Source organism: Phalacrocorax aristotelis, chromosome 10 (genome assembly GCF_949628215.1).
Source record: "Phalacrocorax aristotelis chromosome 10, bGulAri2.1, whole genome shotgun sequence".
Taxonomy (NCBI): Eukaryota; Metazoa; Chordata; class Aves; order Suliformes; family Phalacrocoracidae; genus Phalacrocorax; species Phalacrocorax aristotelis.
Window position 1 is genome coordinate 1,440,653 of NC_134285.1, and position 15,505 is coordinate 1,456,157.

The 15,505-nt window shown below is 57.9% G+C and overlaps 1 protein-coding gene across 1 annotated transcript in view; it reads right to left on the reverse strand.

Moving 5' to 3' along the window:
• Positions 1 to 15,505, reverse strand: part of GRID2IP (Grid2 interacting protein) — a 41,883-nt gene that overhangs the window by 16,708 nt on the left and 9,670 nt on the right. The window contains exons 3-8 of the mRNA XM_075104610.1: positions 10,077 to 10,331; positions 8,373 to 8,458; positions 7,912 to 7,981; positions 6,528 to 6,619; positions 4,863 to 5,046; positions 2,120 to 2,274 (exon numbers count right to left, since the gene is read on the reverse strand). Coding sequence (XP_074960711.1) covers positions 2,120 to 2,274; positions 4,863 to 5,046; positions 6,528 to 6,619; positions 7,912 to 7,981; positions 8,373 to 8,458; positions 10,077 to 10,331 — 842 coding nt within the window. The remainder of the gene's footprint in view (positions 1 to 2,119; positions 2,275 to 4,862; positions 5,047 to 6,527; positions 6,620 to 7,911; positions 7,982 to 8,372; positions 8,459 to 10,076; positions 10,332 to 15,505) is intronic.

The following is a 15,505-nucleotide window of genomic DNA, read 5'->3' on the forward strand; positions in this document are numbered from 1 at the left end:
AGCAGAAAACACGCTTCGTAAGGCATGGCCAGTGCTTGCCGGAGCCCGCAGCTCCCCCACGCCTCCCCGCCATGACATGGGGCTCCCCCAGGCCTGTGGGACTCACAGCCGCCCTCTGAGCCCTGCAGTTGACCGTGACCCCATGCACAGCCTTGCTGGCACTGCAGCTGCCCGGCCCCCACGTCGCCGCTCACCCCGTCCTCACGCGGGCCCTGGGGAGCGGAGTGGGTTGCAGACACTCCCGCCAGCACAGGGCAGGGGGATGGATGGCCAAAGATGGGACATGCAATTGCTTTTTTTCATCAAGATTGGCATCCACCAGCTTATGGTGCACATGAAACTCCAGCCTTGAGCTAGGCTGGCCCAGAGGGACCCGGCTAACCCCTTCCTGCCCTCAAGGGACAAGATGGGAGTGGGGCCCAGCACCGAAATGCTGCCTGGAAGAACCACGTTGTCTAATGATTGCTCCATGTGCAGTTCAGTGCGACAGCTCAGAGAGGCTCAGACTTACAGCAGGATGAACATAGCGGAGCATCAGTCTCCGTGGTGCCCGACAGACCAATGCTCGGACAGCCTGGTACACACAGACATCAGAGATCGCCACCGAGTTTGGAAGAAGCCCGGGTGAAGGACTAACCCAAATTCAGAGATCTCTGGCCATTGTGCTTCCACGCATGGACACACATGTAATGCACAAGAACAACCAGAACTTCACATGGTCAGATCGCCCCCTTCCCCTGAGAAGCTGAAAGGAGCCAGGGACCAGCCTGCAAACCAGGGACAACAGTCTGAAACAGCCTGGTCCTAGGGGATCTACTCCCATGCTTTCCTCCTCTTCCAGTGGCTGGGGGTACCTGCTTTGTATTCCTGAAATATAGCTGCAGACTGCAAATATATCAGCCTCCCCTTGACATCTTCTAAAGTTCTTCGGAATATACAACCCTTTAGGTAGGTTGGGCCATGATTCTGCACACACAAAAGCAGCGGTAATTGAGAGTGGAAATTAGGTGAGCAAATACCCAACGGGTTCCCACGCACGGCAGGGAGTATTTGCACCAGGACTTCGAGCTGTTTCTCCCTGCGAGGGGAAAGGCTGTGCTAAAATAACTGTGTTCCTCCATAAGTCTCTCTTCAAGGAACACCTCTTTTTACCTACACTGAGTCTAAAATAAACACATCAACACAACGTAAAACAGATGTTCAAAAAATGTGTAGACGTGACACCTCAGGACATGGTTTAGGAGGCCTTGTGGTGTTGGGCTGAAGGTTGGACTTGATCTTAGAGGTCTTTTCCAACCTTAATGATTCTATAGTTCTATGAAATAGCTTAGAACAGAAGAATTTGAAAGCAATTAAGAAGCCCAAATCGAAAGATTAAGACATTTCACTCCAAATTTGCCCTCACTTTCCTGCTGCCTGACTGCAGAGCCCACCATCCTCAGCAAACCACAGCCAGTTCTTGTGTCGCCTCAGCCCCAGGTGATGGTGAGGGGAGAGGGGGACGGGGGAGGACGAGCGTCACCGGCTGCCTTCTGAGTCTCTCTGGGAGAGCCACGCTCCCAGGCAGGCACGGCACTGCGGGGGGAGCCGCGCTCCCCACCTCCTCTAACCACGGACACCTGCGTACGTCGGACCGCTGGAGACAACCCGAGGGACACCGCCGTCATCGCCTATTTTGCCTCTCTGATCAGAACGCTGCCCCTAAACCAGCTATTTCCTTCCAGGACTTCCTAAGCAATAACGACCCGAGCAGCTTCCAAAAGCCTTTGCTCCCAGAGACAACCTCTCAGGTGCCATCTCTCCTCTCAGTGCAGAGTTTCCTTCTAAAGCTACACGGCTCCGTGGTGCAGAAAAGGTAACCTCCTGCCTGACACGTACAGATCAACCTCACTGGTAACAGGATCTGGAAAGACCTCTGCGCCACTCTACGTCCCGCACAGCCGCCACCCCCGTGCGGGCAGCGTGCGGGCAGGAGCCGGGCAGGGCAGAGCCACTGCCCCCGGGGAGAGCCAGCTGCCCCTTCGCCGCCCCAGCCCGCTCCCAGCACGATGGACCGAGGTCCCAGGGACCCGGTGGGACACGGCGTGTCCGTGCCGGAGCACAGGGGCTTTCCTCTCACCTGCCAAGGACTTGTAACCAAGAAACCTGGCAATCTTTTGCTGGCAGTGCTCCTGCTCTTCATATGTCAGCAGCTGGTAGATAAACTGCCAAATGACTTGCTTGGCCGGTGTGTCCAGCACCGGGTACACATCCACAATGAGAGTGTCAATATTCCTGCAAAATCGGAAAGAGAGGTCTGGGCAGCGAGCGCATCCCTCCGGCACAGCCCCACCACGCCGCTTCCCTGGGCGCCGGCGCTTCCCAGCCTGCCTCCGCCTGGGTCTCAGCTGCCGGACTTGCCTCTGAGTCTTTGCCACAAACAGATCATTTCCAAGCAGAGGGGCCAGGCTGCGAGCGAGGGGCTGAGCTCTTTGGGAAGTGGAGTTGTGCAGCTGGTGCTAACGGGGAAAGCGATCTCCCGGGGACCGGCAGCACCTGGCCGCCAGGTATAAAACCCGGTTCATGAGCCAGCCAGAGGGTTTGGGGTGGAGGAGCACCAAGAGGCAGAGAGATGCTCTGGGAAGACCTGACTTTGGGACCAGCAGCAGGTAAATGGGCTCAGGTAGAGGTGCATTGGAGAGGGGAGCTGGGCTGGCAGCCCCGCTGGGCTGAAGGCTCGGTCTCAGGCTGGCTCTGCAGGGTGTAGAGATGGCGAAAGGTCTGTTGAGAACAGCAGGGCTGAGCACCTGGTTCAGTGAGGAGGATAAAGCAGCCTGGGGGAGGAGGGCTGTCCTGGGTCAGAGAGCCAAAGTCAGGCTGCTTTTCTACTGAGATACTGAGGCAGAGGTGACGGGTTAAAGCCCGTTGCAACTATTGCATCCTTAATGTAGAAGTAGTAACAAGAACCTCTTAAAAACAGCTGGAAGGAGACTGCAGGCATAGGAACAAACTGTTGTCCTGATGTTAATTGAATGGATGGTTGCTGCCTTCCAGGGGGCTGGGACAGGTATACGGGGGGAGCCAAAGGGTGAAGAGGCTCAGATTATGCAAGGACTTCATAAATGAAGTGTTTTGGGGGTCCTCAGGGACCAGCAGGGATGAGAAGCGGTAGGAGCCATCTCGAGCCTGCCAGAAGTCACCTGCTAAGTTTCCCCCTAGTTCTGGGCTAACTTGCCATTTCCGTGGAGCTGGGCGCAGCTCTTGGCTGTCAGAAGCCTATTTCCCATGTGGAAAAGTTAAAGCGTGGTGGAGGAGCTGCTGAGGCGGGTGGCCGCTCTGCCCTGCGCAGGCACTGCTCCTCCCAGCCGGTGGCTGGGGCCAGCTGGCCTCTTGTGTGCAAACTGGCTTGGGGGGGGCCACAGCCCAGAGCAGGGGTGTCCTGACTCGTCCCCTGCGTTTGCTGCTGGGAAATGCTGGTATCCGCGTGCTGTGGCAGCAAGCAGTATGGACCTAATGTTCAGGGATTTCCCTCCTTGTTGGAGCAGGTAGAGGTCACAGCCGGCTCGTCTGGGACAGGCACGCAATTGGGTCATGATGAATTATCGCTAAATGGAGCAGTGGCCTCTGTGTCGAGCCATCTGGGGCAGCTACAGGCAAAATGAGGTGGCTGGAGGAGAGGACGGGCATGCCCGTGCCCCCACTGAGCAGTGACAGCCCCCAGTAAAACGCTGCTGGAAGACCAAGCAACATGGGCAGCCCTGCACTGGGAGGGGAACCTGGGGGCTTGATTCCCGGTACTTGGGTTCCCACCCTTGCGCCACTGAGCAAGAGGAAGCATCCCACTAAGGGTGGGTCTGCGTTTCCCAGTTGCAGACCCCGAGAACGGGACCTGCTCCCAGAGCTGCTGCTCCTCAGGCTGAGATGCCCACCTGGGGAATCCCGCAGAAGCGGTGCAGCCTCCAGGGAGCACAAAGCAATGATTTCTGCAGCCCTCAGCCTGAGCTGTGGTGCACAGGGGCAGTGCCACAGCGTTGCACTTGGTAGCTTCTCTTCTCTCTTACCATCAGTAACCTAAATACTGAGGGCTTTACTGCATTTCCTTGTCAAACTGAGGACTCCAGTCCTCTGATCCTTTGGTCTTTACATCAGCAGACTGTTGCGCCGCAGCAGCGGGAGCCTGCCTGGCCCTGGCTGGTGCATCTGCAGCCTGTGGGAGACCCGGGCTCCTGAGGAGCAGCCCGGCTCGGTTGCTCAGCAGCTGCAGGAAGAGACAGCAAACATCTCCCAGTGCCCAGAGGGGCGGCTTATTCGCCAGGGTGTGGAAAGGTTAAAGATCAAGGGCAGAAAACAAGGTCACTGCTGAAAGCCTTGAGTCTGCCAGGGGATCGGTTCCGACCCTTGCAGCAGGGCCGGGAGGATGTGCTCCATTGCAGGATGAGGGCTCTGCCAGCCACAGCCGTTCCCGTGCTGCAGCCAAGATGCTGAGAAGGGCGAGAAGACAAGGATGAAATGCAGCAAGACTTACTGAAGGAGGTGAAACAGGATCTGTGGCTGTCAAGGGTGGCTAGACAGCACAAGAGCCTGTGCCGGGGCAGAACAAGGTTGTTTTATGAGGGATTAAGGGGTGACCAAATTAACCTCAGAAGCAAATGGGTCTGCCCTGTCCTCGGGCAGGACACCTGGTGAGAGATGGGTTTGTGCCCGGGGGACACAGGGATGGGGAAATACACAGCTGGGGAAAACAGAGAACCACGATCACAGCAGAGCTCGGCGCTGACAGCCTCGCAGCCAGGTCTGCCCTCTGCTTGGAGACCGACTCTGACATGGGCACTGCTACCAAGCCAGGTACCAGCATCGGGGGAATGGAGCTGCTAACGAGTTACCGATGTTGGAAGAAGCCTTCCAGCGCTTTGCAGATGGTATAGCGCTCAGGTGGAGTCAGCAGGTGCTCCAGCTGCTGGTTGAAGGTCCTTCCTTGAATCTTGATGCTAGAGGGGAGTATCTCTGCAACCCACTGCAGGGAGGTGAGGGCGGAGGAGGTGCTCGGGGAGTCAGCAGAGTCAGAGTCTGCAAGGCGCAGGTAGAAAGGAAAAAAGAAAATTCAACAGACAAAGGGTCTTAACCATGGGTTAAAAGGCTTATCCTGAAACCGGGGGTCAGTCCTGGGGACAGCCAGGGCAGCTGCACCCATGCACAGTGGGTGCTCTACAGGCATACAAATCCTGATGTGCTGATTCAGAACTGCTGCCCCAGCAAAAACAGATGCCAGTCACTGGAAGGCAGCATGGTGACAAGGTGAAATGGCTCATCTGCAGCTGTGACTGCCCCTGCCTTCCTCCCATGCCCTGGACCAGCTGCTCTGGAGCTTGTGGCTGTTCCAGTAGGTCCATGGACCTGCTGGAGATGAGCAGGGCTGTTTTGGGATGCTCTCTGGGATCTGTCTCTTCAATGATGCTGCTTCTGCGCTTCCTGTAAATGCATGCAGATGATCTTCCTCCTCTGGCTCCCTAAAGCCTCTGCTCAAGTTTCAGAGCACTTTATGGCAATCATTGACTTTAAAAGCAGCACCGGTCAAGGGTTATCTGCCAGTGAACTGAGGCACAGAGGTAATTTTCTCTGCCATGCTCATCTGCACTGGTCCCTGTGCCGTAGCCTGGCTACCTTTGCAGCGAGCGCAGGGCAATAAGCATGGCCGGGAGAGGGACCCCACCACATCTGTGGGATGCTCTTATCCATGAAGGAACATGGCCAAGGCAGTGGTAGCAAAAGCTCCACCTTTTCTTGGTTTCTTTGGCGGGGCAGCGAAGGAGTGTGAGTACTGCTGGCTCTGTACTGCGGAGCAGAGAGGAGCTCGGTTTTGTTTCTAGGGCACGTGCAAATGAGTCGGTAACGCTGGGCTCCTAAAGTGAAGCTGTGAGTCCACTGCTACTCTGGAGGGCAGAGCCAGTCCCTAACTCCTGGCCCTATGCATTGCAGAGCATCACCCCAATAACGCACTGGCCCTCCTGCCTCCGCACAGCTTTGGAAACGTGGCAGCGACCGCTCTGCCGTGGGCTGTGGTCCTGTCCCTCTGCTCAGATCGTGCTGACAACCACCCGCATTGCCCCAGATACCCTCATCTCCTGCTGACTGACTCACCAGCAGCAAGCTAAATTATTCATAACAGCAGCAGTTATTCCAAACAGCACAGTCCACACACAACCGTGGGATTTGCACAGCGACCACGGATGCACAGGGTTGGGTTACTTCGGTCAAGGACACAGCACAGACTGCACGGAAAGGACATTGGCGAGGGCTGTCAAGGATGATCATACAGTAGGATGAACCCTTCTGGAGAGCAGCCAAGCCTGATCCCAGAAAGCGGGCAGCCGTGTGCCCCGGCGGGAGGAGCAGCCCTCTGGGCAGCACAGAGCAGCACTTGGCTCCAGGCAGCGCCTTAAAACTGCTGAGCCCACGGGAGGCGTTGGGCAATTCCCTCCTGCGCGGGGGATCTGGGAGCTGGCGTGGGGTTTCTGCTGCTCCGGGCCCTCTCCTCCCCACGCTCTTACCGTTGAAGTTGACGATCCCCTCTTCCACCACCAAGGTGGGCATCGCCCCGCTGCCCTGCAGCATCGACACCACCTTGTCGTGGGAGCAGTTCCTGCGGGGCACAGGAGAGCCCGGGTCAGAGCTGCCAGGCTGCCCGCGCGGGCAGCGGCTCGCAGGAGAGCAGCGGCGAAACGGAGTTTGCAGCTGCCTTCGTTTATCTTGCAAAAAGCCTCATCTTGCTTTTCAGGGCCAGGCAGTGCTGGGCCCTGCTGTCATTCCCCTGGACTCTAGATCTGCGCTTGGTTTTGTCTGTGCTGCTCAAGGAAGAGCCTCCCCAAGGGAGAGCGCGAATCGCCCCCGGTGGCTGGGCTCTCCGCTGTACCTGCAGCAAGGACGAGCCGCAGGGCAGGCCTGCGAGCACCCCGCGGAGCTGTCCCGGCACACGAAGCCAGCGTTACCTTAAGCTATGCTCAGACCCAGAGGATGAACTTCCCATTTAAATGATACAGTGCTGCAGGTCTCTCCTTGCCTGTCCTAATTCTGCGTGGAAGGGAAATGCAAGGTGGATGTAAAGTGCATTTTTGTAGGCAAAAAAGAAAAAACGGGTACGGGGCGGCCTGGGGCAGCGCCTGCCAAAATGTGGGCTCAGAGGACGATCTTCAACTCAGTCTCCTCTATCTTCTGGCAATGCTGCATCAGCCAACAGTTTGCTGGATCAGCTGAAATGTGAGAACCTGAGCACTGACAGAAGCAGATGTTTAACCTTTAAATATTCATCACTCTCTCTTATGGCGTAGCCTCTTCTAACCCTTTGCTCTTGTCTTTTTTTTTTTTGTGCAGAAAGACCAACCCAGGGAAATTCGGGCATGCTGCCACTGTGCTGGCAGGGCGCACACTCGGCTCTGGCTTGATCGCTTTTGTTGTGTGCAAATAATATGGAGAAGAATTAACTTCTGGGTGGAAATGGGAATGCCCATGTAGTTTTAAACTTATGATCCCATTCTAGGAGTGATTTGTGGGCTGGCTGGTGCTCTGCTCCTTTCGAAAGCAGAACCCCGGTGTTTAACTCGTACAACTTGACTCACAGTGGCTCGAATGAGGGTCTGCAGGTGGGCTGCGGCCAGGACACCAGTTATATATAGTGTGCCATGCGTTATACGTGGCTCTTTGCACAGAGAAGTTGAAGGAGGAGCCAAAATACTAATCTTAGAGCTAGTTTTTGTAAAAGAATATTAAAGGAGATGTCCCTATGGGGCAAAACCCCTCGTGCACCGCAGTAGACGGCTCTCAAGCACGACCAGCTCTTTTTCACTCTTGTGCAGAAGGAACAAGTGAACGTGCGCGTGCTTGGCCACCTGCACCCCCCCAGGACGCCTCGGCCCGGGGTGTCTATGAGCCTCTTACCTCATGTCGAGACCATTGAGGAACAGGATCCGGTCTCCAGCTTTGAGAGCAGCCTTCTCAGCCGGGCTCCCTAAACGCACAGGGGATGGGAAGGGCTTTAGCTGGCGAACCCCTGCTTACAGCGATGGGGTCCCAGCTCTCCGGCCACCCCCCAGGGCAGGGCATCCACTGCAGCTGCGTTATCTGGGTGCGCTGGGGCCGTTCACCGGGTTTGCATTGGAAACGCAGGTGTGATTTCAGGCTATTCACTGAACACAGACATTTCCCACCTTGCAAAAGAGGGAGGGCATAAAGCCAAACTAAATTGTACTCAAGACACTAACTATTCAACTCGGGAGACTCCATCACTGAGCCTTGTAAAAGTCCCTTTTACTATTTTCTGGCAAACAGCAGGCACCTGAAATTTTGAGTTCAGACCAGAGATAAGTATCTTTGAACCTTGTGGCTGGATGTTTTCCTACCTGGCAGAACGGACTCGATCCACACCGGGGCATGGCCGCGTAGCGTGAAGCCAAAGCTTCTGTTGCCTTTATAAACTCGCACGGTTCTGCAGGTAAAAAAAAGACAGTTGTGAACTCGGAGCCCAACAAATAGTTGGTTCTTATTTCCTTTCCCAGCCCCAGCAAAGCCCCCTAGCCTGGGTATCCCCTGAGTGCCCAAGCCCTCGGTGCTCGCTGTGTCTCCACAAGGTCCCCTTTGATAACAGTGTCTTTCAGACACGTGCCCTGGGAGTGGGGATGGAGGGAAGGTGTGTGCGAGTTTGGTGGTCCCGGGCAGCCACGGTGCAGCTGCCTGCCCTGCCAGCCTCTCCTGCCTTGCCGGGGAGCAGAGGGAGCCCACGGCGCTGAGCCGGCTCGGGTGGTGGTGGGTCAGTGAGCGGAGGGGTGCAGCGAATGGCCCGGACAAAACCTCGGGGAGGGCTGGGGGGATCTGGATGCTCTGGAGGCAGGAAGAGATGCCACTGTTTCAGGGACAGAGCCCCTGAGTGTGGCCTCTTGCTCTCCATTAATTACTGAATTCATACAACCACCCTCTGGTCCTTCAGATCCGATGTGTTTTTAAAGTGCAAGGTGGGATGTGGCTTATATATTACACAGAATAAGAGCGACAATGTGTTTTTGGGGGCAAAGATCTCATAGGCTAATCAAAGAGGAATTAAATTCAGCTTGGAAATTTGGGAAGGAGCATTAGGAAATCTCTCTGCTGGGAGGCTGATTGGAGCTGGGAGTTGTTCCCTGCAGGGAGCTGAGGGAAGGCAACACCACCGAGATAATTTACAACCAGAAAGCCTGTTGTAGGGACCAATCCTGTGCTGGCAGGCAGGGAGACTGTGCTGGAACTGGATTTTGGATAAGTCACACCAGAAATTATCCTAGCAGGAAAGCGTGCTGCAGCCAAACACCCTGGAGATGCCATCTGGAGGCAAGGGAATGGCTCGGGATGTGCCTGTGGCAGCACAGCCCCTCCTGGGAGGATTCCCCAGCTGTGCTGGCAGACCAGATCCTGCTCTCTTGTCCATGGGATGGGGCTGGGATGGAGCAGGAGCCACCACCACCACGGCAGGGCTTCTCAGCCCTGCAGGGCTGCTGCGGTCTGGCCATACGGGCAGTGGGAAATGGGTTAATCCCCTGTGCACCAGGGATTGTCCTCCTCACCTCCCGTGGCCGAGGCCTCGCACCCAGACACCCGCCAAGGCATGGCAGGGCAATACAGCCTGCTCTGCACCTGGGTGCCCTGCACCCCACCGGCACAGCTTGGGTGCTCAGCACCCCACCGGCACGGCCAGGTACCCTGCATACTGCTGGCATGGCCAGGCACCCTGCAGCCACCCGGCACAGGAGCCGGCATCCCTTTGCAGCATGCAAGTGCCATCTCAGCTCCTCGCACAGCTCGTCCCAGCCAGCCCTGCAACAGCAAGGGGGGAACGGGTGGCCCGGAGCTGGGACAAGGGGCGCAAACGTGCCTAGCCTTCAAGAGGGAGAGGTCTTTGTTCGCCGTCATCCCAGGATGATTTCACCCATGCTGCATACCAAAGACATGTCCTTTTCCAGTGCTGGCCTCCCTTTCCCCGGCCTCCCTTTCCCCGGCCTCCCTTTCCCCTGCTGCCTTCCACACCGAATCAGACGCAGCCCCACGAGCATGAGGGTGTCCAGGAGAGGTGTTACCTGCGGGCAGCCCCCGAGGCCACATTGCTGGTGATGAGTGAAGTGGTTTTCCGCAGGCTCTTGCTGACCTCTTCGTGGCTGCGGGGCACGGAGCTAGCGCGGGTGGAGACGAGGAGCCGCTCCTGGTGGTCCTCGCTCCGGCTGCGGCGCAGCCGATTGCTGTGCTGCTCGCTCTTGGAGCGGCAGAGCTTGCTGATCAGGCTCTGCGACACCACCTCGTCAAACCGCTGCCGGTGCTTCTTGGGGATGAAAATCCTGGAAAAATGAGACATGGGAGGGGAGTGAGGAGCAGGGCTGGAGCGGCCGTGGCCCAGAGCTCCACATCCAGCCATAGCTGGGAAAGGAAAGGTCAGAGCAGCCCCAGCCCCTCGTGTGCTCTTGGCATCAGTCCTCTCTGGACCTGCAAATGCCAGGGCCAGGGACACTGGTTGCACCTCCTGCCCCGTCCCATGCACAGATCCGATGGGATGAGGAGGTCGGCGCCCTCTGCAGTGCAGAGCTCACAGAGACCGATTCAAACAGCTCGGTTCCTCCTCATGCATCCCATCCTGGACCCCTTCCACTACCAGTCCTTGTATGCTGATGATGAGGTTCGGCTCAAGTCCCAGATTAATTGCTTCCCCCAGCGCCCACAGCCAGGGAGCTGGCCGGACGGGGAGGACCCTTGTCCCTGCAGTGCCCGTCCCGTTGTGACCCATGGCCAGGGGTCCCAATGTGCAAGTGCCCCCCATGTTGCCAGAGCCAAGCTGCCTCCTCCAGACCTGCTTCTTCCACGGCACGTTCTGGGACCCCCAAAATATTGCTCCCCCATCTCCTGCCTCAGCCTCTCTGCTGCGAGCCTGGACTCCGCTCTCCCAGGCTCCAGCCTTGGTTTCTGCCACCCCCCAGCTCCTGCCATGGCCAGGCAGGAGCCTTGAGCCTCTTGGGAGATACTGGTGGTGCAGGGATGGGGATGGGCACGGTGATGCTGCAGGCAAGGGGACACCGCTGGGAACTTGCTCTGTTTCAGGTCACGTCCCCTCTGCCTGGTAGGAGCTGCTCTGCCAGCAGCCAAGTGGTCTTTGTGCCCCCCACATGGACCTCCCAGGACCCTGGGGGATGCACAGCGAGCACAAAGCGGGATCCTGGGAGGGAGCGGGGAGGGCTCCTCTGCGCTGCTCCTACCCCGGCTGGCCCTTCACCCCTGTAACACGGGGAAACGCTTTTTCTTTTCCTTCTGCCATCGGAAGGGCGAGACGCCGTCACCCCACTCACCTACTCCTACCCTCCCATTTGCACATTTAGGGGCTTCTGGAGGAGCTGTGATCTCCGTGCGTTTCTATAGCAACTCCTCCCTGCACCCGTACCGGGCTGCCTGTCGCAGCTGCATTTGCTCATTAGACAATACGGTCTTGTGAGGTTCATTAGTGCTCTTCACCTTGCGGCGCATGAGAACGCGCTCCCTACATTAGCACAAGCTCCGACACCTGCGGCGGAGGAGGGCTGCGAGCATCACTTCCAAACCGCCCGGGGAGCACACCTCCCGGGGGGGGCACTAACCGGGCCAAACTCGCAGCCGGCACCAGAAGACCCAGAGCAACTTGCTCCGAGGGGCTGCACCTTCCTGCCACCAGCGCGACGTGGCTGCGGCGATAGCTGCCTGCTGACGAGGCGCGACTGGAGGGGCTGGGGCTGCTGGGGGGCTCCCGCGGGGCTCCCCCATCCCTCTGGCAACTTCGCCAGAGGAACCTGAAAGCTTGGGTGAAGCCAGAGGAGGAGGAGGGGGAGGCTTCAAATTCTAGATCTACCAGGACTAGGATATCTCTGTTTCCCCCAGCAAAAGGCAGAACCCAAAATAAGAAATGATGCTGACGCTGAGTAGGAGCAGACAGATCGCAAGCCATCCTGAGGCTGACAGATGCTCATGCAAAGCATTTGGTGATAATTTAGAATAAGTAACACGTTGGTACAATTCACAGTCAATTTGTGATTAAGCAGAAACTAGAAAAGAGTGAAATCACGCTAATAAATAGTTCACCCAGCTATAAGCAGGCTCCTGCAGGAACGTGGGCTGCTGCAGCCCCGTGGCAGGGGAGGACACGGCACGATGGCAGCGAGTCCTGGCAGGACCCCGCGCCTCTGTCCTGGGAGAGGTCTGGGTTCCTTGCAGGCAAAACAAGCACGCCCCCATTTAAGTTGGCCAAGTTAAATTGGCCCCGCTCATTCCGGCAGGGCTGCCCCACTTCGCGCTGACTGCTACTGCGCCTGCGGGCTGACAAACCTCAGGGTTGAGGAGCAAAGTATGGCTAGCTCAATAACCGGGCACAAGGACACGCTTTAAGCGTTTCACCGTGAATCGACTCAGTACTAGAACGGCGTCCCAGCAAGGAGAGGAGCTAAGTGACTGGTAAAAATAATTCTATTAAAGCATGCAAAATCATTTCCTCCCGCAAAACCCTTTGTGAGAATTTGCGGTGCGGCCCCGGGGAGCCTGGGAAGGCCCCACGCCGCAGTGCTGCTGGGGGCGGGACCCCCTGAGCTCCCGATGCCCTGCGGTTCGGCGGGTGCCGGCCTCCAAAGCGTGCGTGCTCAGGTCTGGTCCTTACCAAGGGACACACCAAAGGCAGCGTGCGGGGTGTCATTAAATGGTGTTGATGCCTCAGCCTGTCCTCTGCTCTGGTGCAATGCCACCCGCGCAGCGGGCACCAGTGCTGGCACCAGCACAGGGCGGGTGGTGCCCAGTGCTTAGCAGGAAACTGGCTCTTTCTGCAGCGCCCTGCCATCCCACGGGACAAGCCCAGCTTTGCCTGCGGCTGGGAGCACGGCTGCACCCACCCTGTTTGCAGAGCTCAGCCTGGGACCGGGGCGGACCCCCTGTCCCACCTGCCCCACAGGCTGCACGTGCCTAAGGGAGGGCTTGGGAGCCGTGCAGCGCTGACCTCGTTTGTGCCTTCGGCTTCCCCCTCCTCGCATGCTCCAGGTCAGCCCTGGCTCTGTTCCCTGTTGGAGAGGGGACGGGAAAGGTGTCCCCAGCCCCGGGCACTGCAGCCCTGTGCCCGCTCCCCGGCCGCAGGCAGGGTGTGCTGAGCCCCAGCGCACTAACCCTCCTCTGCAGCGGTGTCAGCACGCTCTTCAGGAGGATTCAGTCTGCTCTAACCCACAAACGCTACTTCAGGGCACTTTCCAGGTGGGAGAGGCCCCAGAGGCTGCAGGCTGCTTTGCCTTCACTCCCTCTCCAAAGCCGGGCAGGAGCCCATTTGCCAGCGCACCCGTTTCCAGCCGCCCGGCTCCTGCTCCGGGGCTCGCTTTGGCAGAGGATGTTTAGCACATCTTGGTCATTGTCACACTTGCTGTTTTTAAAACTCCCAGGCGGGTCCCTTGGAGCTCAGCTCTGAGCAGACAGTCCCATTTCTGCAGCCCGTGCTCGCTGAGAGCTGCCTCCCCCACCAGCCCAGTGCCGTGGAGAGCCAACTTTCAAAGGGCACATGTCCTGCGACGGGCGCTGAGCTCACCCCATGCTGGGTGCTGAGACTCGCCAGGGCAGGATGTGTCCCCTCGCGTGGGGCAGCGGCCCCAGTCTCGGTGAGAGCAGGTGAAAGCAGCCCCAAGTTTGCACATAGCTTGCGCTCAGCTGGGGCTGGGAGCGAGGGGTCCCCAGTCCTCCCTCCATCACAGCCCCTGCAGCACCCCCAACGCCCTGTCCTCACCGCCCATCCCTTCAGTGGGGTACAGTCATGGAGACAAAGCAGACCCAGACGTGCTCTTCCCACCTCTCCCCAGTCCCCCACCCCCAATTTTTCATCTGAGCTTTGCTTGGCTCCCCCCGAATCCTCGCGCCGCCGCTGCGGTGGGCACGGGTTGGCAGCAGGGCCACACTGGCACCGGGAGGCAAGGTCCCCGCAGCTCAGAGAGGCAGGAGAGAGGCCGCGGGGACGTCTGTCGGGGCACGAGGCATTCCCAGCACATCCAACGCCATGCACGCCGCGCAGAGGAGCGGAGCAGAGAGACGTACCGAAAATGCCGAGAGAAACTCCGGTCCTTTCCCATTTGTCAGGGTGCAGTGGGAACAAAAGGGAGATGCTTCAGATCCTCATGCAGCTGAGTCTCAGCCTCGGCTCACGCCCACGACGCGGCCGGATCCAACAACCAAACCGAGCGCCAGCCGGTGCCCCCCTGCCACTCGGCACCCCCGCCGTGCGCAGGGACCGCGGCCAGATGGGCCGGCTCGGCGGCAAACTTTACCTGGGCTGAGTCCCTGCCTCCCTTCGACCTCACCTCCCCGCCACGCGCTCAGTCCCGGGCGGAGGTTTACCATCTACCGAGCGCCTCCTTTTTTTTATCAATTTGGCTTTAGCGCCTGCTCTGCCCTCCCTGCTCCGGCTCTGCCCTGGCTCGCAGCAACGAAGCCGCTCGCTTTCCCTAAAAACTGCAGTTGCTGTAATTTCCAGCTGGAACGATCTCGTAACAGAAAGGAGGGCACGGCTCGGCGCCGAACTCCGGGGGGATGCCTCCCTGGTGCTAATTAGTTGACTTCTAAAGTGCTTCTGTTTAAATTACATGCCGCTGTAATGGGTGAGAAACCTTAAAGGCAAACGGCATCGGCGGCGGGTGCGCGGCTGCTGGGCACACAGGCAGAGCCGCCCAGGCTGGAGCAGGACCAGGACCAGGACCAGGACCAGGCTCCCAGTCATGGGCCCAAACCTCCCCCCGAGCCACAGAGCATCATTTAGCCCCAGGGTAACACAGCAGCGCTTTGCTTTAGGGATAGATGATAAAAAAAAAATCTTTAATTTAAATAACAGCATCTCTAAACACAGCACTCGCGTTTGATGAAGAGGATGGGAAGCTTTCCAGAGCTGCCAACATCAGACACAATCTCCAAGTTGCAAAAGAAGGAAAAAATGAAAAATGTATGGTTTAGCCCCAAAACAACTAGCAAAGACCTGACATTGAGTCTGTCGGTTGTGCGGAAAAACACGTCCCAGGGTGGATTAAAACACTGAGCTACACTTGGATTACGTCTGAAGTGTGCTGTTCAAACAGCTACCAGTCTGGAAAAGCACTTCTGCCCCAACAGCGTGCCACAGTGCTAAAATTCACGTGCTTTCGGGAGAGAAAACTCGTGTACCGCTTTACCCATGTCACAAGACTTCTGCTTATGAACCTGCACAGATTGTCTCAAGCCTCACCTCCCTGCTCCCTCGGTGTGCGTGGACGGGGGTGTCGGCAGCCCTGGCCTCCAGCCCCGGCCACGCCGACAGCCACAGCGCGACGTGGCGCCTCCGAACCCCCCCGTGCACGAGCAGGACTCGCTCCAGCCCGGCAGCGAGCACGGACCTACGATTTTCATGGGGGATGTTATCCCATTATCCCCGGGCATGGGAGGCTCAGTAATCACTCATCTGGCTGCAGGTATTTTGCAGATGTGACCACTGTTATCATTAAATAGG